The 26,445-nt window shown below is 39.8% G+C and overlaps 1 protein-coding gene across 19 annotated transcripts in view; it reads left to right on the forward strand.

Moving 5' to 3' along the window:
- Nucleotides 1–26,445, forward strand: part of PRR14L (proline rich 14 like) — a 63,083-nt gene that overhangs the window by 12,018 nt on the left and 24,620 nt on the right. For 13 of the 19 annotated variants that reach the window (XR_011441712.1, XR_011441713.1, XR_011441715.1 and 10 more), the window contains 2 exons: nt 8,206–8,278; nt 21,197–26,354. Coding sequence is in view for 10 of the 19 variants with exons in the window: in XM_001496455.5 (XP_001496505.2) it covers nt 8,206–8,278; nt 21,197–26,354 (5,231 nt within the window). In the remaining 9 variants the exon portion in view is untranslated. Of the gene's footprint in view, nt 1–3,128; nt 3,247–8,205; nt 8,279–21,196; nt 26,355–26,445 lie in introns of those variants that run through there. The other 6 variants (XR_011441716.1, XM_070276191.1, XM_014742027.3 and 3 more) reach the window with 2 other exon arrangements.

The following is a 26,445-nucleotide window of genomic DNA, read 5'->3' on the forward strand; positions in this document are numbered from 1 at the left end:
CACTTGTCTCTTGGTAACCATACTGTGGTGGCAGCTCACACAGAAGAATGAGAAGGACTTACGACTAGAATATACAACTGTGAACTCCGGCTTTGGGGAGGGTAAAAAAATAATAATAAATAAAAGAAAGAGGAGGAAATAAGCAAGTATACAAGTAACTGCTTATTTGTATAAAGCATACACATGTGTACACACAGGAAAGATAAACCAGAAAATGTTTGGTTTCCTCTAGGGAGCTGGTGGGGGCAGGGTGGAAAGAAATGGAAATGGGATAGAAGGGACAGGAGGAAGTGACACTTCTCTGAGCATATATAACATTTTAGTAAATTTGTTTTTCACAGGGGTTTGGCTTAGCAATCGCTAAACTACTTTATGTGTATTCTAGGATTGAGTGAATTGATCAATATTATTGTGGATAATGCGAGCGTCGTTTCTCACTGACAAATTCCAAGTAGGAGGGGGGAGGGGTGTTGCTAGGAGGAACCGTGTGGTGTGGAATTGGAATTGGAGTTAGCAGTATGAACTTAGGGTTTTTAATATATACAGATAGGTACATAAACATTTACTAAACTGTGTTATTCTTTTTTGGATTTAGTCTTAGAGTATATAGTCAAAATAACGTTTTCCACAGTTACTTGAGTTACTTTTCTTCTCCGTTCCCCCGCCCTTAGTGTGGTTTTATTATTCGTCTGTGTGGGTGTAGGAGACAGGGCCTAGAAGCAGTGATGCCTCATAGCAATGAGCACACCTAGCACCCAGCTCTTGGTTTCTACATAACATCTTCCAATTAAAGGAACCAGACTCTTTGGAGAAATGCTGTTCTAGGGCTGGCACAGGGAAAAATACAAGATAAGCCTGGACAATTTGTGGTGAATTGCTCAGAAAATTATGAGGACATATCAAAAGGACACAGGAGCCAACCTGAAGGGACTCCCAGTGGCCAAAACTGGGATGATTTGAGCTTAAAATAAATAATGATAGTAATGAATTATAACCCGTAAAACTAAACAAATATGAGCCCATGCTGATATAAAATAATTGAATAAATAACTTGGAAAAAGAAAGCTCTTAAAGAATTCCAAATAATAAATATAGAAGGAATGATAGAAATAAAAAAATCATCATCTGGCAACCATCACAGTAGTAATCATCTCCAGCAAGAATCATCAATGGATGTTAAAACTAGTGGCTAAAAGTTTGAATGAGAAATAAATATTTACATAGTCTCAAGATATCTCCCCACAAGATGCTTAGTAATTACACAGAAGAAAATAACTTCACAGTGGAGAAATTTGGCAGACCACCCCCTGCCCCCGGAACCAAGTAATGGAAGTTCACCTGCCCAGGAATGAGACACCCCAACACAATGAGCCTCCTGAGAGGATGCACCGAGAAGAACCGGCATGCTCCTGTGGGATTCCTGCCCCCAAAATGCCTAACCAGAATCTGGTCATGAGGAAATATCAGACAAATCCAAATTGAGGGACTTTCTTTCCAAAAGTGTCAAAGTCGTGAAAGATGAATACCTAGAGAACTATCTCAGTTTAAGAGACTAAGGAGATATGGTGACTAAATGCATCATGGATTGGATCCTGGTCCCGAAAAAGGACATTGTGGAGCCATTAACAAGATTTGAATGAGAGCTGTAGATTAGTTAATAGTATTATATTGATATTAATAATTGTGCTGTGTTTAATTTCAGATGTTAACATTAGGGAAAGCTGGATGAAGACCATACAGGAAATTTTTTAAACAATATTTGCAAGGTTTCTTGTACATATTTAAATATAAAACATTTAAAATTTGAAAATATAATAATAGTAAAAGAGAAGCTCTTCTTACTAGAGGGAGACAGAATTTAATATGAGGTATTTTTTAACAGCTAGACCAGAGTAGAAATGGATTAGGTTGCCCAGGGAAGTTGTGTTTATGAAGAGGCTGCGTGACTGTATGTCAGGAATATAGCCAAGAGTGTTCCAGTTTGAACAGGCAACCTCAGAGGTGTTCTTTTCCATCCTGAGATTCTGTGACTTTTGTAGTAGTCTTTGATTTGCCTGTAGCAGCATTCTCCCGAATTCTTTTCCTTCAGCTGTTCCTCATCTCAAACCAGCAAGAGGCCCACAATCAGGCACTGGCTCAGGTTTGGGGAAGAGTACTCAAAGATGACTACTTACCCACCCTTCTCTGTTTCCTGGACGAAAATGTCAAGGCAGAAAAGGCTTCAGTGGAGCACAGCTCCACTTAGAAGAACTTGCTGTAATTGTGAAAGATGGCCACCTAGGGTTTCCAGGCATGTGTTGCATGAGTTGAATGAATTTAGCTAAGTTAGATCTGCTTGATGAATTTCCCAGTTCGTGGAGAAGAACTACACCAATATTTAGAATTAGAGGTTTACACTTTTCTATATCTTGGACGCTGATGACACCTAAACTGGTTTTGTTAAATATTCATTTCATTTCTCTTGAAGTCATTATAGGTTTGTTGTTGTTAAAAGAAAAACAACAAAATACATGTTTTATGAAGCAATTTGTTTTAAAATGTTAGTCTTAACATTTTTTTTACCTTTTTAAATTATTTAAAAATACATATAACATAAAATTTACCATTTTAATGATTTGTAAGTGTACAGTTCAGTGGAATTAAGTACACTCACATTGTTGTGTAACCATCACCACCATCTGTCTCCAGAACTCTTTTCATCTTCCCAACCAAAACTCCATATCCATTAAACAGTATCTCCCTGTTACCCCCTCCCCTCGGCCCCTGGCACCCACTATTCTCTTTTCTATCTGAATTTGACTGCTCTAGGTACCTCATATAAGTGGAATCATAGAGTCTTTGTCCTTTTGTGACTGCACTTAACACTTTTTTAAAGATCCACTTAAAAAGTTAAATATTCCAGTCATGAAATATTTCAGTCATGAAAAAAACAGCAAAAAATAGTTCTTTCTTGCCTTAGGATTGTGTCAGAAAGGTATACAAACTTGTTTAACTAATTTTGTGCTTTGATCGGGGACACTGTTATTGGGGAGGGGAGAAGAAAGGCGAAAAAGAAGGAGGGGAAAGTATCAGAGAACAGGCGCAGAGGCAGGGACAGCTGCAGAGCCGACTGAATGGTGAAAGAATGCATTCAGTTCTGAACTCCACGCTGGTAGGAGAGAGATCAAAACTGTGGTGCATGCAAAGGTTACCAGCCAGGATGAGGAAAAGACTGGTCTTAAGAATAAGATATAAAGAAAGAGATGGGTATGTGACATTCCAAACAGATGATTTAATGTTGAAAACTATACTGTGCTTGGTTTTTGTTTATTTGCTTTTCTTGGTGCTTGATATAAGCTGTAGGGTGTTTAAGTTTTTATTTTTATTTTTATTTATTTTATTTTTTCTCATAGTGGTAGATCTACCTGGGTTGAATGTGTTGTAAAAGCTTTGGTTCCACGATGCAATACTCTATTCATACTAAACACAGACACAGAAAAAGTTCTGAATTGTCTGTTAGCTGTAACATATGAAGGCTCAGTATACATTTTTTTAACAGATCTTTTAAGGTATCTGGACAAGGGACATCAAATAAGGAGGCACAGTGGCTATTGATCATTTGAAGTATGTTATGGTGTTGGAGAAACTTGTTTTTTAATGGCATGTTCATAAAAGACCCAATCTCGTGCAATTTTTATGACTTTACTTAAATGAAAGGCTTGCACTGTGTCCATTCAACTTACTTCTCACCCTAAGAGTCTGTGATCCTAAGGGAATTTGCAGTAATGTCAAGGAGCTTGCTGTTTGTTTAAAAGAAAATCTTGCTGGAAAGAATTCATTTTCAGTGATTTAAAGGTGAAAAAATATGACCGTCACACTTTCAGTAATAAAATCGGTGGCCATAAGCTGTTCTGTGTTTGCCAGGGCACTGTTGTCCCCACAGTGATGGTTTGCCCGTGGTTCTCATCTCATGTCATTAACAGTGTGTGAGAGAGAAGCACACGTGGTGTATTGCTGAGATTTAAGGTAGAACTTCCTCCTAATTATTGTAGCAGTTCTCTTAGATAATTCATTGTGGGGGGAATGTTATTAAATGCCCCACAGCTAATGTGATCAGCTCCTTATTTAGTCACCAGCTGTTTCTCTGAATTGAGAGAGATAGGTGGAGGAAAGTTCCATTTTAAGCTTTGCAACGATGATTTAAAGTTTCACTGTTTTACAGCTGCTCTTTTGTAGATCTAGAGCTACAAAAGTTTCGTTTCTTTTCAGAGTGTTCTTCCCTATGAATGTAATGATGGCTGTTTCCACAAATGTCAGGAAGTAGGAAGTACCTCATTTGCTCCATATCGTGGCCCCATAATTGCAGACTTCAGTGTATAGGCAGTCCCATCTCAAGATGGGGGGCCATCACTGCCCTTGCTTAGCCATCTGCCTCTGCCTCCTGCTCAGGAAGCTCAGGTTTAGAGGAACTCAGAGGGATCTGGTTACAAGCGGGGCTTGTGGCTCAGAGATACATCAGGCCCTGAGGAGCTTCCAGCTACCCTGCTTATAAAAGTTGAAGAGCCGGATCTATTCATTTCCCTCCTTAAGATGTTTGTGTTTTTTTCCTGCTCTGGACTAGTCTCATAGGAATGAATTAGAGAATTGCCTCTTTTCCGGGATATACAACCAACTTTTAATGAGAAATAAGATTACAAATGAACACTAAGAATGGTTTTCAAGACCCCCTAAAATCTGCCACAACCTTGAAGAAGTATCAAAAGTTGATTTTGATTCCAAGCAGTAGGCAGGAGGATGACGTGTTGGATGTACAAGGCAGAGAATTTGTTTGCTGTCAATTTGAAAAACAAGTTGCACTATTATGTGGCTTTTCCTATTTATATAGTTTATAGAATGCTATAAACTATAGCAGTGAGCTCACTTGCGTCGAAAGAGGGATCCATGTGAACTTTTAACTTGAAAGTTGATTCATACAAAACAGATTTTGTAAGAAATATTAGTACGTTAATGATCAGATGTTGAGATTTAACAACATCTAGGTGATAGAAATGTTTAGGATTCTACCTTTAGGAATCCTGAATGTTAGAACATTTAGCTGATAAAATATTGTAGGAAAAGAAAATTATCTGATGAATTTCTGCACATCTTGCTTATATGATTGGGTGACCATGAAGGAGTAGGGGAGTCACACACAGGATTATTATACTACATATCCATTGCTTACAGGTGGGCTGTCTGTTCCTCTCATGTGCACTTGGGGCCCCAGACTGGTAGAGCTCCCACCTGATCTAGAGATCACCCATCACTGTGGTGGCAGTGGTTGTGGGAGGTGTCCCTCACATCTGACCTCAGCTTCATATTCTGTCTCTGTTCAACCCAGTCAATTCCTGATCATATTTGAGACCTCAAATCTTGTAGGGTCTCCAGCCCTCTGTGAGAGGAAACTTGTTTTTCTTAACTGAGAACCTTTTAGAGATGTCAGCGAGGCAGAGGGAGAGTGGAATCACTCCTAGCTTCTGCTTTTCTCCTTTCCTGTTAGGAATCATGGCTAACCAAGCAGAAGGGGAAATGTCTGAAGCAGTCGCCTTGGCTCTCCACCAGGGTATTTTGGGGCCTCCAGCTAAGGACACCTCTTTAGAGCAGCAAGTGGGGTAGAACTGAAATCCCAGCAGCCCCTCCAGGGGCTGGAGCCAGTAGGGTTAATTGTACAAGCTTGTCAGAGGCCTTTGGAATCTGAAGGAACCTGTAGGTTGCTGGACCTGAGCTCAGCTCTCACTTTACAGAGGCTCTCGTAGGCCCGGAAAAACTTAGGGTAGTCACTCCAGACGACATACCAGAATCTGTTGGTGATGGTCCTATTGACTTTTCTCACGGAAAGGGATAACAGGTGCCTAAGGTCTAATGAATGACAGGAGCTTCTGCTCTGAGAGCACCCACTCCTGACAGGGCGTCTTGCTAGGTGTTTCTGTGGTCCCATTTATTCTTACAGCCACCTGTAAGCTTGCTCTCAGTGCTGTGTAGCTAGTAGGTTGGAACAGAGCTCTCACTCCTCATCCCATAATCTTTTACTCTAGCACACTGCATTTTCCGTAAAGTATTAACGTGAAAAGATGTTCTAAATAGCATCTAATCTCATACCTCAAACATTCAGCCTAAGAACTGGAAAAGTGGGGAGTGCTGTCATTTTGGAGAAAGGATCAAATGTAATTACAAATAAAGATGTTTTCTTAAACTCTTATTTTGAAATAATTTGAGACTTACAGAAAAGTTGCAAAAATAGTACAAAGAATTCCTGTATACCCTTCATGCAGATTCTTCACGTGTTATCATTTTACCACATTTGCTTTTTTTCCTTCTGAATAATTTGAGAGTATAGTCGCAGACCGGTGCCTAAATACTTCACTGTGTATTTCCTAGCACACAAGGACATTCTGTTACGTGACCACAATACATTAACCAAAATCAAGAAATTAACACTGATCCAAGTACATTTATTTATCTAATCTACAGACCATATTCAATTTTGGCCAATTGTCCTGTCAATATCTTTTGTAGCAAAAGGAAATGGTTTTTTGGTCTAGGAAAAATCCAGGACGACTTGTGGCATTCAGTTGTCATTTCTCTTTAGTCTCCTTTAATGTGTAATGGTTCCTCAGCCCATGACCTTGACACTTTTGAAGAGTTCAGGCCATTTATTTTTATAATTTCCCTGATTTTGGGTTTGTCTGGTGTTTCCTTATGACTAGATTCTGGTTTTGCATTTTGGGGTCAGGAATCCCACAGAAGTGATGCTGATTCTTCTCGGTGCATCCTCTCAGGAGGCACCTGGTGTTGGGGTGCCTCGTTCCTGGGGAAGTGAATTTCCACCGCTTGGTTCAGGTAGGGTCTGCCAGGTTTTTCCACTGTGAAGTTACTATTTTCTCCTTTATAATTACTAAGTATCTTGCGGGGAGATATTTTGGGACTATGTAAATACTTGTTTCTCATTCAAACTTTTAGCCATTAGTTTTAACATCTATTGATGATTCTTGCTTGAGATAACTATAAATGTGATGGTTGCCAAATGGTGATTTTCTAACTCCATCATTCCTTCTGTGGTAAGTAAGAGCTTTCTCTTCTCCTCATTTACGAGTAAGTTTGCTCCGGCATCATGCTTTTTTGCCAAACACAGCAGTGTTACATGGGAGATATTTGTTTTTAAGTTCATGCTCTACAAAAATATTGCATATTAAAGTTTCAATAGAAAATGAAAGATAGGCTTGCTTCATATATGACAGTCCATTCTAGTCCTCGTCTCGCAGTTCCAATGATGTTTTATTTCCCCCTGTGTTCACCTGTATTTGCCGTTTTTATCTTCCTGCACCCTCCTGGATTCTGTTTCCACCACAGATCTTTGCTTAGAGCCCACATGCCTTTGCTTTTTTTTTTTTTAAGTGCTATAAAAATTAAGAGAAAAATATGAAAAGCTGTAACAATGGTTTCACTATCTGTAGCTTTAGGTGAATGTGATATCAGAATCTTCTTGTAGTTATCAGTTAAATAAATGTGAAAAAAGATTGTTAAGCCTTCAGGCAGAGTGAAGAGGTGACCCATAAGGAAAATTCAGTTAAGCAACCGTTTTGGTTGCTCAGTGTTTCCCAGCTGAACCCTTACATCCTGGGGCTCATCTCCCCCTTACTTCAGGTGCTGCCACAATGTGCACCTTCTGCCACTGTCCCTTCCCATTTTTCTGAATTCTTGCTGTAGAAGGAAACTGGTTGTCATTGATGGTGTTCTCCCTTATCTCTATCTCTGATGAAGGAGAATGAAAAGAAAAAATAGCCCTTCTGACAAGTTTGAGCAGAAAATGAGTGTGTGATATGGTTTGGGACTGAGATGCATCTATTTCCCGATATTTTCCTTTCAGATGAAGTTAAGATTACATTGCAGCAGTTTGTTTCTTCATTAAGAAGGTATTTCTAGGGTTTTGTTTGGATTGCAGTTCAACATTTTAAACCTCTATTATTGTCCAGACCTTGGAAACTTGGCTTTTCAAGCTCAAATTCCAGAGAAGTGGAAGTTTTTATTGATTATATTTACTTTATTTTGAGGTTTCCTTCAGTTCCCAATCTTTGTGACTGCTAGCAAATTTTCCAGAGTCATAAAGAAGTCTTTCAAAGAAGAATTTGCATTTGTGAGGTCGGGTATCTCTGAATCCTCCTTGACCGCTGGATTTTCTTACTGCAGGAGGACCTCCAAATGCAGTCAAGCAGAGAACTTTTATGCACAGACGTCCCTGAAGAATGTCTGAGGAGCAAAGGTATTTGTTTTGCTCAAATCTTTGCCTTTTTCCACTTATTACACACACTGTTCTAGTTCACAGTTCACATTTTGCTTTGGGAATATAAAGGTTATGGGTCCCTGCCTTGCCAGGTGGACGTAACTGTAGAAATTCTTGATATTGCCCATGGATGGACTTGAAGACCCCTGATATTATCAAGCAGTGTGTTATTTTTGAAAATAATCTGCTTCCCACTTACTTTTTCCAGAATGAGTCCCTGTCGACAGTGTGTTGAACCATTTTTGCTTATGTGAAATCTTTTATTTGATCTTATGAAACTAAACTACCTGTTTAAAAACGTTAACGTGGACAGGGAAGGAATCCACTCAGTATAGTTCAGCACTGTGGCAAGTTATTCCGTTCTTGTTCTCCTGGGCAGGGTTGGAAGAAAGCATTCACTCCAGGTCACCTTGAGCGTTTTCAAAGCAGTTTCATGTCTGTTACCTCATTTTGCTCCTCAGAACAATGGTTGAATGTAGGCATCTGAGATACTACCTTTAGTGTGATTGATTGATCGAGGAGGAAGCTGAGGACCGAAAGAAAAAGAGTGGCTGAGCCAAGATTCTTCTCCCCTTGCCCCAGGTTAAAAATAATGTAAGATAACTTTAGAGAGGACTGTGTGAATATGTTATACAATTAAAGTAAATAATATAGAGTAATCAGAACCTCAAAAAAAAAAAAGAATATACAGCAAGTACATTTAATTATGTGAACATTTTGTTACCGTGATATAATGTCAGATTTGACTCTGCTTCTTGGCAGCCTGGAGAGGAAAGGAAGCACACATCGTCCTTATGAGAAAGGACACTTGTCCCAGTTTATCGCCCTGCTTTCTGCTGCTAGAGATTTTCTCTGTGGCTCAAAGGCTTGGCTGTCCAGTGTAGATTAAAGCTCTGAAGACAAGAAATGTCTCTTTGTACATAAGTCTCACCCGGCCCTTAGGGCCTTACTCAGGATGCAGTTTAGCTCCACTAGTGCTCCGCACAAGATCCTTTTAGTGGGGCTCCAGTATTGATGTATGGAGTCTTTCGTGTATTTTCACCCACATCTTGCAACAAAATTTACTGTCTGTGTGTGAACTACACTTTGATTTAATCGCTGAACTGGCCTTTTAAACAGGAAAATCAGAGTTATTTTCTACAAGGAAGTCTTCTCAGGTTTACCTAGTTACTCTCCACTTAAATTAGTAAAATTAATTATTTTATTTCCCTCCCCAAAGCCATGTTCAGTGGTCTCAGTTTGATATGAGGGAGCTTGAAAACGGCAGCTCTGCTAGAGTTTTTAGCAGTAGTGACCTTGTAGTGCCTGACTGTGATACGTTCTTCCATTCAGTCCCCCAGGAACCTTCCAAGGTATCCCTCTGTTAAATGTGAGGAAACAAGCTCAGCTATCCAGAGTCCCATCCGAGTACAGCAAGGCAGGAAGGAAGGTTCTGTGAAGGCAAGTCTCTGTAGGAATTGAGCCCTGGGAGTATAAGCAGGACGTGCTGCCGCCACAGATGTGAGTTAAACAGATGCACATGCTTTACTGTAGTGTGGCCAGCATTTCAGCCTGTTTTGCCAAGGTCAAGGTCAAACATCTACTAACTTATCATTTACTACAGAATTGAGAATTAAATTATGTTTCTTGGAAATCTGGTTATGCTCTCTCTAGGGGCCCCAGCTGCCAAAATTTTCGCTCTGTCCAGATCATAGCTCTTAGTCCTGAGCGTGTTAGATTTAGCCTTTCCTGATGAAAATCTAATATATCGTTGCTACCTTTAAGTGTCTGCACCATTGAGCACTGTGCAAATTGCTTTACATAGTTTTATTTATGTTAAGCTTTGATTATTCTGAATGGGGGCACCTCGAAGGTCAGTGTTCTGTAATGATTTATAAATTTTCAGAGGTTTGGGGTATATATCATTATAATTTGACTTCTGTATACACAACATTGTGTTCATCACCAAAAATCTAGTTTCCATTCATCACCGTACAAATGTCCTTACCTCTTTTTCCCTTCCCTTTGGTAACCACCACTCACTTCTCTGTATCTGTGTATTTATTTGTTATTTTGGTTGTGTTTTTTTTTTTTTTTAATTTTCCGTATATGAGTGAAATCATATGGTATTTATGTTTCTCTGTCTGGCTTATTTCACTTAGCGTAATACCATCTAGGTCTGTCCATGTTGTGGCAAATAGCAAGGTTTCATCTTTTTATGGCTGAGTAGTATTCCTGTGGGGGGGTGTGTGTGCACACTACATCTTTATCCATTCATCTGCTGATGGACACTTAGGTTGTTTCCATGTCTTAGCTATTGTAAATAATGCTGTAATGAACATAGGGGTGCATATAGCCTTTCAAATTAATGTTTTTGTATTCCTTGGTTGCATACTCACAAGTGGAATAGCTGGATCTTATGGTAGTTCTATTCTTAGTTTTTTGAGAAATCGCCATACTGTTTTCCATAGTGGCTGCACCAATTTACATTCTCACCAGCAATATATGAGGGTTCCCTTTTCTCCATATCCTCTCTAACACTTCTTATTTCTTGTCTTTTTAATAATAGCCATTCTGGCAGGTGTGAAGTGATAGCTCATTGTGGTTTTAATTTGCATTTTCCGTAATAATTAGTGATGTTGAACATCTTTTCATGTGCTTCTTGGCCATCTGCATATCTTCTTTGAAAACATGTGTCTTAGGATCCTCTGCCCTTTGGTTTTTAAGTTTTATTGAGGTCATAATAGTTTATAACATTGTGAAATTTCAGTTGCATATTATTATTTGTCAGTCACCATATATATGTGCCCCTTTACTCCTTATGTTCACCCCCCCAACCCCCTTCTGCTCTGGTAATCACTAATCTGTTCTTTTTGTCCGTGTGTTTGTTTACCTTCCACATACGAGTGAAATTGTATGGTGTTTGTCTTTGTCTGGCTTACTTCACTTAACATAATACCCTCAAGGTCCATCATATTGTTGCAAGTGGGACAATTTTGTCCTTTTTTATGGCTGAGTAGTATTCCATTGTATATATATACCACATCTTCTTTATCCATTCATCAGTTGATGGGCACTTGGATTGCATCCATGCCTTGGCTATTGTGAATACTGCTGCAATGAACATAGGGGTGCTTAAGTGTCTTTGAATTGTTGGTTTCAAGTTCTTTGGATAAATACCCAGTAGTGGGATAGCTGGGTCATATTTCTATTTTTAACTTTTTGAGAAATCTCCATACTGTTTCCCATTAGCTACACCAGTTTGCATTCCCACCAGCAGTGTATGAGGGTTCCATTTTTTCCACATCCTCTCCAACATTTGTTGTTTTTCATCTTCATAATTATAGCCATTCCAACAGGTGATATCTCATTATAGTTTTGATTTTCGTTTCCCTGATGACTAGTGATGTTGAACATCTTTTCATGTGTCTATTGGCTATGTGTATATCTTCTTTAGAAAAATGTCTGTTCATATCCTCTGCCCATTTTTTGAACAGGTTTGTTTTTTTGTTGTTGAGTTGTATGAGTTCTTTATATATTTTGGAAATTAACTCCTTATTCCATGTATGATTTGCTAATATCTTCTCCCCATTAGTAGGTTTTTTCATTTTGTTGATGGTTTCTTTTGCTGTGCTGAAGCTTTTTAGTTTGATGTAGTCCCGTTTGTTTATTTTTGCTTCTGTTTCCCTTGCCTGAGGAGACATTTTCAGAAAGATACTGTCATATATGGCCTTTATTATGTTGAGGTTTATTATTATATGGCCTATATTATATCATATATGGCCTTTATAATAGATTTGTATATCTACTTCCTTCCCCTATAGCTGAATAGGGAAGTCCTCAGCTATTATTTCTTTAAAAAACTGCTCTCTTCTCCTTCTGGGATACCCATTATCCTTATGTTGCCTTTTCTAATGGAGTAATAATTCTCGTAGAATTTCTACATTTTTTAAAAATCTTAGTTCTCCTCTTCTACCTGCATCATGTCTAGATTTCTATCTTCAAGCTCACTAATTCTCTCTTCCATATGATTTGCTCTATTTCCAGTGCTTTCTAATGGATTCTTCATCTCATTTATTGAGTTCTTCAGCTCTAGAATTAGTTTGGTTTTGGGTTTTTGGGGTTTTTTTAGAATTTCAGTCTCTTTGGTAAAGTATTCCCTCTGTTCATTAATTTTGTTCTGGAGCTCATTGAACTGCTTCTCTGAGTTTTCTTGTAGTTCATTATGTTTCTTTATGACAGCTATTTTGAATTCTTTATCAGTTAGATGACAGTCTTCCATGACTTTATGTTTGGTTTCTGGAGAATTGTCATTTTGGTTTTGTGATGCCCTGTTACTGTGGCTTTTTGTGAAGCTCGATGAGTTATTTCTTTGCCAATGTGTTTGTCATAGCACACTTTTCTTTTTTAAGTATAGCTTTGTTTTGATTCTAACTATTCAATGAGTTGAAGATTAGAGGCCTTTCTTTTGTGTTTCAGTAGGTGGTGCTATAGCACCAGTTTTTGGTTTTTCTTACCTGAGCTGTCTCTGGTTATATTTGAGGATCTATATGTTTCACCCTCTACCACCTCTATTAAGGGTGTTGCTGGTACTCGTGTCATCACCACCTGCACCTCTGGGGTCACAGTACCTGGCTGTTGCTGGTGTCGCTGTGGTTGCTGATTTTGCTACCAGGGATACAGGGATGGCTGACGCCTCCACCACATCTGAGAGGCTGACGCCTCCACCACATCTGAGATTACCTGGATTGGAAGCACTGCCACTATGGCAGGGGGAGGGGGAGAGTAGGGAGGGAGCTAGGTTCTCAGGGCACCGCCTCTTCTATTGCCTGTTTCCTTGTGGTCACAGGCACTGCTGCAGTTGGAAGACCCAAGTTGTGGGTGCACCTTTACTTCTGCTACCAGCTCTGAGCCATGGTGGGTGGCCCAGGGTTGCAGGGCTGCGCATCCACTGCTGTTCTGTTGCCTGTGGCCATAGGCACCACAGCAACCATGAGGCTGGAGCTGCGTATGTGCCTCCACTCCTGCCTACCAGGTTCTGTGGGGCTGAGGGCATCTGGCTCAGCAGCTGCAGCTGGCGGGGCCAGGGTCCTGGGCACTGCCTCCACTGTTTTCCTGATTTGTCTCCTCTATGTACTCGAATCCACCCACCTTTGTAGGTACCACTGTGCAGATCTCTCCAGCATCCTGGTGGGCAATGTAGCCTTTAATGAGTTATGGGTGTTTTACTCCCTGTAGACTGAAGGGGAGAGACAGGGATCATTTCATGCCACCATGATGATGACGTCTCTCCTCTGCTCTTCTGAGTTTTGGGTTTTTTTTGTTTTTGTTTTCGTTTTAAAGATTTTATTTTTTTCCTTTTTCTTCCCAAAGTTGTATATTCTTCATGTGGGTCCTTCTAGTTGTGGCATGTGGGATGCTGCCTCAGCGTGGTTTGATGAGCAGTGCCATGTCCGTGCCCAGGATTCGAACCAAGAAAACACTGGGCCACCCGCAGCGGAGCACGTGAACTTAACCACTCGGCCACGGGGCCAGCCCCTCTTCTGAGTTTTAATTTGGCTATTTCGCCATAATTTTCTGTTTAATATTTTATAAAACTGATATTATCAAGTTTTTGGTTTTGTGTTGGGTTTTTTCCCAGAGAATTCTACATAACTGGGCTTGTTTGGGAAGGTTCTGTGTAAGAAAGATGGAGTGGGCACCAGAAAAAATACCAATATTAATTCCCACGAATTACTGTGGGACTTCATTCCCACGGCAACAATCGCCATTAGGGCTTATTTGGGAATTCTCTAAAATAGGAGGATCACCAGAAATTGGAAAAACATTGAGGAAATACAGTTTTATGCAAAAGTGAAAGCAGTCAAGGAGGGAAAAGCTACCTTATATAATTTTTGGAACCAGAGAGTTTATTTAGAATAATTAAAGTTGAAACAATCTTTAAAAGCCTCTTTCTGTTATGTGAATAAATTAAGCATTAAAAGTAAATGGAATGGGCCGGCCCGGTGGTGCAGCGGTTAAGTTCGCACGTTCCGCTTTGGCGGCCCGGGGTTCGGATCCCGGGTGCAGACATGGCACTGCTTGGCAAGCCATGCTGTGGTAGGCATCCCACATATAAAGTAGAGGAAGATGGGCATGGATGTTAGCTCAGGGTCAGTCTTCCTCAAAAAAAAAAAGTAAATTTATTTATCAATAAAGCCCTTATGCCTTATATACATCTAGATTCTTGGAGCTTATTGATTTGTTTTCATAATTTGGAATGAATATTTCCTGTTTTCTAGTCCCTATTTATGTTATTATCCTCCTATAATTTACATTTTTGGGGGTGAAAGGTTAAAAAATTAACCAGTACCATACCTGTTTAATAGGCAACATAGAAGAAGTCTAGATATTGGGGGAACTGAATTTTTTCTTTTCTTTTCTGTATATACTTTACATACAATAAAAGGTACCCTTTTGTTGTGTGCGTACAGTTCTGTGAATTTTGACAAACACGTAACAGTTGTGTAACTACCACCATATTCTAGATAGAGAGCAATTCCATCACCCCAGCAATTTCTTGAAGATTCCTTTTATAATCAGTCCTTCTTTGCCCTTAGCAACCACTCATTTTCTGTCCCTATAGTTTTGCCTTTTCCAAAATGTCATATAAAATGTAGTCAAACAGGAGAAGCCTGTGAGTCTGACTTCTTTCTATTAGCATAGTACATTTAAGATTCATTCACGTTGCTGTGAATTATCAGAAGTGTGTTGCTTCTTATTGCTGAAGTGTATCCTCTTGTCTAATTGTATCACGATTTGTTTATTTCCCATTTGAGGGAAATTTGAGTTGTTTCCAGTTTGAACAATTATGAATAAAGCTGCTATAAAAACTTGTCTGTGAGTTTTTGTGTGAATGTGAGTTGTCATTTCACCTGGGCAAATACTTCTGGGTCATTTGGAAAGTATATGTTTAATTTTATAAGAAATTACCAAGCTGTATTCCAGAGTCATTGTACCATTTTGTATTTCTACCAGTAGTATATAAGGGTTCCAATTGAGGAGTTGAAGCCTTTTTCATTATTTGTTCATTCATTTGTAGTTTGGAGAGCCAGGTATTCAAGTGGTTGGTGGGAAGCTTAGAGGTGCCGAAAGCTTGTAGGGGTATCTGCAGCTGTCTTCCTACCTCTAGGCAGCCTTGTGAGCCTCTGCAGGAAAGCTTCCTTTTGTAAGACCTTACAATATTGCTAACCTGTGACACATCTTTCTGAGGATGAGATACAGGCTAAACCAAAACTGATGTCATAGTTAGTTTCCACAGTCTAGACGTTTAGTTTTTTGATCCAGGAAAAGGTTTTGATCGAAATGTTTTTGACTTCTTGTCAACCTCCTGCATGTCTATCCCAAATTATGATTATATGGAGATAATACCAAAAACAGTCTAATTTTTCTGATGTTGCTTATATTATAATTGGAGTGTAAGCACTTTTTAAAAAACAATTTTATTGAAATTTACACACCATAAAAGTTCACCTATTTAAATTATACAATTCAGTGGGTTTTTTTGTATGCTTAGAGAGTTGTGCAGCTGTCGCCATGATTTAGTTTTTATCACTCCTGAAAGAAACCTTGTACCCATTAGCAGTCATTCCCTATTTCCCATTCCTGTTACCTCCAGCCTCTTCCAACCACTTGTCTACTTTTGTCTCTATAGGTTTGCCTGTTGTGGACATTTTATGCAAGTTAGACCTTACAATATGTAGTGTTTTGTGACTGACTTCTTTCACTTGGCATAAAGATTTTAAGGTTCATCCATGGTGTAGCATATATAAGTACTTCATTCCTTTTCATGGCTGAATACTATTCTGTTTTATCCATTTACTGGTTGATGGACATTTGAGTTGTTTCCACTTTTTGGCCATTATGAATAATGCTGTTGTCAGCATTTGTATACAGGTTTTGTGTGGACGTAGGTTTTAATTTCCTTGAGTAGTTACATAAGGGTGGAATTACTGGGTTATATGGTAACTCTATGTTTAGCATTTCAAGGAGTTACCAGACTTTTCCAAAGTAGCTACACCATTTCACAATCCCACCAACAATGTATGAAGCTTCCAGTTTCTCCACCTTCTGTCCAACACTTGTTATTTTCTGTTTTGTTTTGAATTATAGCCATTTTAATGGGTATAAAGTGATATTGTGGTTTCGATTGTCATTTCTCTAATGACTAATGATGTTGAGTGTCTTTTTATGTGCTTATTGACCATTTGTATATCTTGGGAAAATGTCTATTCCAATCCTTTGTCCTTTTTTTTTACTTTTTAAAAAATTAATAACTTTATCTTTAGAACACTTTAAGATTTACAGAGAAATTGAGCACATAGTACAGAGACTTTCCACATCTTTCCCCACTCCGTGCACACAGTTTCCTCCATTAACATATTAGTGTGGTACATTTATTACAATTAATGAACCACTATTGATACATTATTATTAACTAAAGTCCATAGTTTATTCAGATTTTTTAAATTTTTGTGTAATAGCCTTTTCCTGTTCTAGAATGCTATCAGGATACCACATTGCATTTAGTCCTCACATCGCCTGAGGCTCCTCTTGGCTGTGACAGTTTCTCACACTTTTCTTGTTTTTGGTCATCTTGAGAGATTTTGAGGAGTACTGGTCAGGTATATTGTAGAATCCCTCTCCATTGGGGTTTGTTTAATATTTTTCTCATAAGACTGGGGTTACGGGTTTGGGGGAGAAAAGTCACACAGGTAAAGTGCCATTTTCATCACAGCATTTCACAGGCACATACTCTAAACATGAAGTAGTGTTTGTCAGTTTTCTCCACTGTGCAGTTACTCCCCTCACCTCCTTTCCATACCGTACTCTTTGGAAGGAAGACACCTTGCACAGCCTAACTTAAGGAATGGGGAGTTATGCTCGCTCTGCCTTTTTTTCTGTGAGTAAGATTGTTGTTGAGCTAACATCTGTGCCAATCTTCCTCTGTTTTCTGTGGGATGCTACCACAGCACGGCTTGATGAGGTGCTAGGTCCGTGCCCAGGATCCACACCTGTGAATCCCAGGCCAGTGAAGCAGAGCGCATGAACTTAACCACTACACCACTGGGCCAGCCCCATCCCACTGCCTATTTTTAAATAAGTTTTTTTGTCTTTTTATTGTTGAGTTGTGAGAATTCTTTTTATATTCTAAATACAAATCCCTTGTCAGATAGATGATTTGCAGATATTTACTCCTGGCCAGTGGGTTGTCTTTTCACTTCTTGGTGTCCTTTGAAGCACGAAAGTTTTTAGTTTTAACGGAGCCCAACTTATCAGTCTCCTTTTTTTATCCCTTGTGCTTTTTGGTATCTTAGCTGAGAAATCATTACCAAACCCAAGATCATGAAGATTTACTCTTGTCTTTTCGTCTATGATCCACTTCAAATTAATTCTTTTGTGTGATGTGAGCTAGGGTCCAGATTTATTCTTTTGCATGTGGATATCCCGTTGTCTCATCACTATTTGTTGAAAAACTTTTCTTCTTGGTCTCACTTGTCAAACATCAGTTGACTGACTGTAAACGTTAGAGTTTATCTGGACTCTCGGTTCTGTTCCATTGATCTGTATGTCTATCCTATGCCAGGGCCACACTATCTTGATTATTGGAGCTTTATTTTTGAAATCAGGAAATGTGAATCTACCACCTTCTTTCTTCTTTTTCAAGATCGTTATGTGTCCCTTGCATTTTCTTTCTTTCTTTTTTTTTTTTTGAGGAAGATTAGCCCTCAGCTAACTGCTGCCAATCCTCCTCTCTTTACTGAGGAAGGCTGGCCCTGAGCTAACATCCATGCCCATCTTCCTCTACTTTATATGTGGGACGCCTACCACAGCATGGCATGCCAAGTAGTGCCATGTCCGCACTCGGGGTCCAAACCAGCAAACCACAGGCCACCAAAGTGGAACATTCAAACTTAACCACTGCACCACTGGGCCTGCCCCTGTCCCTTGCATTTTCATTTGAGTTTTAGGATTAGTTTTTCAATTTCTGCAAACATAAGCACCTTTTAAATATTTGGGGTTTTTTAAGTGAGGAAGATTGGCCCTGAGCTAACGTCTGTTGCCAATCTTCCTCCTTTTTTTTTTTCCTCCTCCCCAAAGCCCCAGTACATAGTTGTATATCCTAGTTGTAGGTCATTCTAGTTCTTCTATGCAGGATGCCACCACAGCATGGCATGATGAACGGTATGTAGGTCTGCGCCCAGGATCTGAACCAGCAAACCCCAGGCTGCCAAAGCAGAGTACACAAACTTAACCACTTGGCCATGGGGCCAGCCCCCAAATGGTTTTTAACAAGACTACAAATCCAGGATCTTCAGCTGAGGTTGTGAAATTCTTGTACTTCTAAAATGGTCCCATACCTCACAGAATACATTTTTCACCCCCCAGTATACCTAATACTTTATTTTAATATACCACGTTTTCTTTATCCATTCCTCCATCAATGGATACTTAGGTTGTTTCTGTGTCTTGCCCACCATAAATAATGCTGCAGTGATCATGAGGTGCAGATATCTTCTCAGGATAGTGATTTTGTTTCCTTCGCGTATATACCCAGAAGTGGAATTGCTGGATCAAGTATACCTCATACTTTTAACAACTTCCCTAATCTTCTGATTCTTCATTCAGCCAACCTGTTATGTACCTGCAGTGTGCCAAGGTCACTGTTAGGTACTGGGTCTACAACAATCATTAAGATCCACTTTCTGCCCTCAAATAGCTCCAGTCTCATGGAGGTGATATATTAAACAAATAATTGAGAAATAGTGTCACAGAGGTTTTGATAGAGATACTGTACAAGGTAGTGGGGGCTCAAAGGAGTGGCTAGCACTAACCAAGCATGGACTCTGTCTGGCATTTCTAACAGCTTTACCTATATTAACTTATCTAATCTTTACAAGTAGGTAGGTACCATCTTTCTTACCATATTATAGATGAAGACCAGGCCAGTGTTCCACAGCCTTGTGAAAACTTTCTTGTAAACATGAAATTGCCTCAAACTCTTTAAGGTTCTCTTTATTTCAAAATAAATATGGTTAAAAACAAGTCAAAAGAGTGGGCAGAGTATCATTTTGCTTTCAAGCTGTACACAGCTCCTCTTCCCCACCAAACCTTCTGCTACACTGCCTGGGAAATGGTTGCTCCCTTGTCTCTTCCCTAAGAATGTTGACTAAGTGGAGAACAAGCATTTTTTCAGCAAGTAGAGGCTCTGAAGAAAGTCCTGCCTTCAGTGCTTTGCACAGTAAATAGTTTGAGGAGGGATGAAGAGTTTTAGAATTTTTCCTGAGCGGATATAATGAGGGATACAGGTAGGATGGTGCTGGCACACAGAGAGAGGGCCCAGAATATAACTGCATGGTTTAATGAATGCTACAGCGTCCAGTGGAGAGAGAGAGTAAAACCACTGGAGTATTTGTATCTATGCAAACTTAAGGAATCCAGTATACATTTATCCATCTAATATTTGCTGATTCTAAATATTTTAAAATGCTGTGTCCTAGCCTAGTTATTAAGTTTATCATTTTAACTATTCTCAGGTCCAGTAAAATAAAAATCAAAGAAAGCAGAACAAAGGAAAGGCACCTTTCTTTTATATGGCAGGCACTGTACCAGGTGGTGTTTTACATGTATTATTTAATTTAATCCTCAGATAGCACTGAGGTACGTGTGCTTCCTCTCTTTTTCACAGAGGAAGAAGCTGAGCCTCAGAGAGGTAAGTAATATCACAAAGCCCAGCTGGCCAGCCTTCAGGTTCGCTGCTCTTTAAATAATCGCTGCTCTCAGTATCTATTGAGAAATGGATAGGGAAGCCCTAAGAACACACTATTAATAGCATTTGTTGATTTAACCTAATTGTATTCATTTATTAATTCTGCAAATATTTGAGTGCTGTTATGTCCCAGGTGTTAGGCTGGAAGAGGAGAGACCAAAACAAACCCGATCCTTACCCTGGTCAAGTTTATATTCTAGTGGGAATTAGATCTTTACATTGATTTGCATTTTGCTTTATCTGTTTATTGCAGGTTTCCTGTTACATACATATATATACACATACACACGTGAATGTATAGCTTTGAGTTTGTTTTCTAAAAAGGGAGGAGGGATGAAAAATTTTGTAGATTAACAAGTTTGAGAACTTCTTTATACTGCGTCTTACACATATAGTAGGATTTCAGAGAAACTCTATACAGTAAAACTCCTTTATGAATTGCATTTATATTCTGCTTAGAAAGGTTTTTGTTTGTTTTTTAATGTTTCATAGTGGAAATTTTCAGATTTATTCAAAAGTGGAAAGGAGAATATACTAAACCCCCATGTACTTAGCTTCAGTAATTACCAACTCATGACCAATGTTGTAGAGATGCAGTTATGGCAAGTAATTGGGTTCAGGACTAATATTCAACTTACAGATTAATCTCTTTTACATTAGGTTTTATGCATAACTGTTCTTTATCAAAGAGAAATTTTATCTATGACTTATTTAGTATTTATTCAAGTAATAAGAAGTGGGTTATCTAATAATATAAATTGTTGTGAGTCTAATTTATTTGTGTTTTACAATGGAAGCTTCTTCTGAATTAAGCATATATCTCCGTGTTGTAGTCAGCTGTCCAGCTACGTAAGTACGTTTAGGTAACTAACACTTAGAGGAAAGCATTTGTTCACAATTACCTGTTTCTGCCACGTATACTTTTGGCCCTGTGTCATATTTTGCAGAGAAGAACAAAACCAAAAATACTGTGCACTAACTTTGCAATTCTCTTTTTGAGTCGGATCATCTTTGTTATTGCCATTGGTTGCATGATTAAATTCATACAAGTAGAGCAAATGATTTTTTTTATGATTGCATACTGATTTAGATTTATTTCTCTTATGCAGAAGGAAGTGTACAGATTACAGAACAAACTCTGCTAAAATCTACTGAAGAGGTACAAGGTATGAAGGTCAATGGGACTAAGATGGATAATAATGAAGGACACAAGAATGGCAATGTGAGTAAAGGTCTCTCAGCTGGGTGCAGCAAATACCCAGAAGTAGACAAAATCATGACCAGTGGTGAGGTTTCAGAAACCAGCACAATAGTGTCCCTAGAGCCTTTAACCTTTGTGGACCCTGGATTAACAGAAGCAACTCCTAAAGAAAAAGAATGTGAAGAATTAAAAACTTGTCCTTCTTGGTTGTCATTGTTACCAGGGAACAGTGCCATTTCCAAAGTGGACAATGGAAAGGAAGAGTTGTGCAAATTAAACCTTGTCTGTGAAGCAGATGACAATCACCAACAGATTCTTGGCCACCATAATGAAAAACACAGTTGTGCACATGGCAGTCCCAAAGCTACAAGAAATGTAGTTGTTGTAGAAAATTCTGAAGTTTCACATTTCACATCAAGTTTGTCTAGTCCAGAATCCAGAACAACATCCTTAGAAAAATGTGGTTTTGAAGGTAATTGCTTGCTGAAGAGATCTGCTGAAAAGACAGATAATTCCTGTTTTGATGGGAATGATCAAAGCAAGAACTTGGCTTCTAGGAAAGAAAATGAAGAAGAACTTTTGAACCCCAGAAGTGAACCACAGGAACTCTTTTTTGTTAATGCCAGGCAACCAGAAGCAAATGCTAGTAATCATTGTTCTGGTGATAAAGAGACTGTTGACTCCCCGAAAGAGAATATCCATGATAACTTGTGCATTCAAGCTGGTATCCACACAGACAGTTCTAGTTCTTTAATGGCCAATTCTTTTAGTGAAGCCACAGAAGTAATGTTAAAAAAAAATGATTTGAAAATCACTTCAGAGATTCGGTGTAGCTTGACAAACTGTAAGGACCACAGAGTAACTTGTACAAATATGAGCCATCCAGATGGACACTCTGAAGAGAGCAGTTTTTCCTCCTTGATGCAGATTGAAGAGCCAGAACAGACTACCACTATAGAGCCCAATATGTTAAGTAAAAAGTTTTACAGTAAAGACTCTAACTCCTTAGTCAGCACCCAGAGAAATCTGGAAGGCAACACCCAGTTAAATGAAGCATCGTATAATGCGTTTCTTATTGAAAGAAAATCCCCTGTGAGTTTAATGCCAGAGGACCAGATAAGTCCTGTAAATGAGGTATCAAGACCCAAGAAAAATATTGCTCAGCTACCACCATCGCTAGAGTTTGATTACAGACTTGGGTCAGAAAAAGCTGTACAGACCTCACAAGATGATATTCCACATTTAGATGAACAGAGCATTGCCTGTGAGATAAATCAGTTTCCTTGTTCCGATGAACTGGTTGTAAACAAAATAGAAAATGAATGTGTTTTAAATCAAGTGTCCCTTAATTCTCGAGACCACACCAAGCTGCCAGCTGACGAAGATTTGCCTTTAGCAACAAGCAAGGATTCCCAACAGAGCCATCACCCTCCATTAGAGGCTGGAGTAGACGTCATTGCTGATACCCAAACCATTTCCAGGAAGACGAAAATGAAAGACATCTCTCCACCAGGTGACAAAACCTGTGGTGCCTCTTCCAACAATCCCACCTTAAACATCAAACCAGTAAGTCTAGAAGGAAAAAGTAAAATGGCTGATTCAGGAACAGAAGATCTACATTCCAGACTTTTCTCAAGTAAGAAAGAAGCAGCAGGCTTGCCTCAAGAGGTTTCTGTCATGGAATGTCAAAGTGTTCGATCTCAGGATCTCTCTAGCTCTCATTGTATAAGAAAAAATGCACCAGAAAAGAGCATGGGTTCTGCTTGTACTGCTTTTGAGTCTAGCAAAACCATCCTGGAAGTTGAAAACTCTTTGATAACCAAGTATGAAAATGCATTTCAGGGCAGCGATCACCACTCCCAAGGAAGAGAAGTCTCCATAAAAAGTACCATCCATAAGGTGACTGATACATTCGAGGAAAGTGAACTTGATGGGAGAGAAACTAAAGGCAGCCTTCCAGAAGATGAGATTAGAAACAAAACAACAGTAGGCATGTTAAACAGTGAAGCTTCCAGTCACACCACCAGTTACATCCAACCCAGTGAGGAAGGGCTAGAAGGAAAGGAACAGAATATACCCAAAGAGACTGTGTTTTGTAAGTATAGCATCTCTGATTGTGCCACACAAGAACTAAACCAATCTGCAAACATTCCAAGTCCTGAAAAACTGTTGGACCAGTCTCCTAGTATTGTGTTCTCGAGTTTTAAAATCATGAACCAAACAATTGAAACTCTTGATCAGAAAGCAGATGAAGTCTTTGACTGCCAGAGTAATCTAGTCAGACCAGATGTAGGCAGAAGTGAAGATACCCTAGGTAGTGACCAGAGAGAGACCATCACAGAGCCTAACAGAGAGGTAAGTCACAACCAAAGGGATCTGCTAGTCAGTTCAGGCAGTAACAACTCATTGTCTGGAGGTAGTCCAGAGAAAGGCGATTTGAAAGGAGCCTTTGAAGGGATTTCTGGTTGTGCGGAGTCTACAGATGGTGTGGTAGATGTCATCTACACAGACTGTAGTAATAAACCTACAGAAGGCGTGCTGGACATAAGGGCATCTAGTACATTTGATGGTGCTGCAAGGCAAAATAGACTGGTATTACATGAAACCTCAAGGAGTACCCTGTCTCAGAGAGAACTGAAGGCTGCACTTACAGGAATGATTGACCAGGACTCAGATTTCCCAGATACTACTTCCTCTATAGTGGAATCTCTTGAACTAAAAAAATCATGTGAAGAGAAAGTATGCAGATCATTAAAAGATTGTGAAATGGAAGTGTGTGTAGACTCTTGTGCCCATGAGATAGAATGTATTGCAGATCATGAACCAAATATAAAAATATTAGATAGAGTAAATGTGTCTTTAAATTATATTCATCATGAACAGCAAGTTAAAGAAGGATGTCTGAGAGAAACACAAGGAATGGTTGAAGGATCAAAACTGGAAATAAATTCTGACTTTGACAAGGAAGATACCTTTGGAATTTCCTCAAAAGAGGTAATATCTTTTAGATGCCAAGGTGAGAACTCTGTTCCGCCAGGGATCCTGAAATCCATTGAGCTAATGCCTTTGTGTCTGTCTTCTGAAGAAAATTCAGAAACTAATATTAATAGTGAAGAAACTGACCTGGAAAATCTTTTAAAACCAAAAGATGATGAGATGCCTTGTGGAAACGTAAAGGACTGCACAGTCCTGCCTGAGCTCAAGAGAGGAGCACCAAGGGATATGAGTAATCCTAGTGAAGGAAACAGTGTAGACATCAGTGTGAAAAATTTGCCTTTGACAATGGAAACAGAAACTACAGTGAAAGGTGAAGAAACTGAAGAACATCAAAGGGGACCACTGGGTCACTTAACTGTTGGGGAGGAATCTGAGGAGATGATTACCAGAGAATATAGCCACGGTGATAATATGAGTGAGATTTCTCAGACCCACTTTAAATCCCAGAGGATGCTTGGTGATGCCGACGAACAAAGCCAGAAGATTTTGGACCACATGTTGCAGAAGGAAGAGGAACATATACAGCAAAAAGAAGCACATGCAATATTGGAACAATGCACATCATCTAATATGTTGTCAGATGAGGTGCGAAGTAAGAACCAACCTAAGGATTGTAAAGATAAGTTCCCCATGATGAAAGAAATCACCCTAGCAAAGCTGGCCAAGGGCGACATTGCTGCACGGTTTCAGAAGTTGAAAGACCCACAGGAGGAAAGCTTGTGTCATCCATTAAAAAAAAACATTAAGTTGTGCACAGGTCCTTGCCTTCGTGGTGCCCCCTGGAAAGCACAAGACCCCTCCTCTGCTAGGTGTGATGAAATACACGGTGCCTTTGGGAACACTTCACATCAGAAAATAGTGCTTCCCTTAAAGAAGCAGCCCCATCGAACATGTAAGAAAGTTACCTGTCAGGAGCAAGTCAACATGGGGAGAAAAGTGAGTAAAATCAGAAGTTCTGTCCTTTTAAAGAGTTCCTCTGAAACCATCCCCACAAAAGCACACAGATTTCTCAGTTCACATACTGTATCTGCGCCCACAAAACTGGAACCCGAAACAGTACCTACTGGGAGCTTAATTAGCCAAATACCAAAGCAGAAGGCTATTCTGTGCCATCCTTTGAGGAGCCTGAATGTTAGGAAGCCTACCAAAGAATCAGCCTTATTCAACAAGCTGTCCATTCTTGCCTCCAAACTGGCCCCAGCCATGAAGACCCAGAAACTAAGATATCGGCCGTATTCCTCTGAACTTCTTCCAGTGACTAAAAGCTACAAGCGACTCAGATATAAAAGACTCCTGGATGGATTTTCGTATAATACAATACAGTTGAATCCATATTTGGCAGCTAGTGGATGGGATAAGTGGCCTAATAGTAAGCCTTTGACACTTTATTCTCTTGAAGCCATCAAAATGAATTTCATAGATTTGAGCGACAAGATGCCATCGCTGCTGTTTGGTTCTGAAATCTTCCCAGTATCCTTTCATGTGAAATCAGGCTCTGAGTGCATGGCTGAGTCCCCAAGGACTTTTCCGGAGCACTGTGCTCCAACGAGGCTTGCCTTAGGAGAGGCCCCACAGTGCCCATCTCAACCTCCCAAGTGGACCTTTTCTTTCTTCTTGTCCCACGGTTGCCCTGGGATGGCCACATTCAGGGAAGACACTGGCCTCCGTGGTCAGGCATGCGCCCAGGCTCCTTCACACCCTCCAGTTCCTCTCCAAGACTATGGAGGCACCGCCATAGTCCAGACCAGAGCAGGCTGCTCTGTCCTTGGCCTTCACACACTTCTAGCACTTTGTTCCCCTGGATGTTACCGGATCTGGACAAAAAAACGGAGCTTCTCCAGTCACATGCCTGCCATGCAGAGGCTCTTCATGACCCAGGTTACACAGGGCTTGAAAGGGTTAAGGTCTCCAGCCTCCATAGCAGACAAAGTCTTCTGTTCTCTACCCTACTCGGTGGGCCGAGTGCTGTCCATTTGGAGCCAGCATGGGCCTACTGCCTGCCCCTTCGAAATCTCTGCTCTTCATTCCACTCACAGCATGCGGCAGCCAACTCTGGGCACCATAAGCAGGTAAAATCGGTCCCCTATTCTTTGCAAATGTCCCATGTTTGCTTCCTGCTATTGGGGAGAGGAGAGGGGCACTAGGGGAGATTCAGGGCTA

This window comes from Equus caballus, chromosome 8 (genome assembly GCF_041296265.1).
Source record: "Equus caballus isolate H_3958 breed thoroughbred chromosome 8, TB-T2T, whole genome shotgun sequence".
Classification (NCBI taxonomy): Eukaryota; Metazoa; Chordata; class Mammalia; order Perissodactyla; family Equidae; genus Equus; species Equus caballus.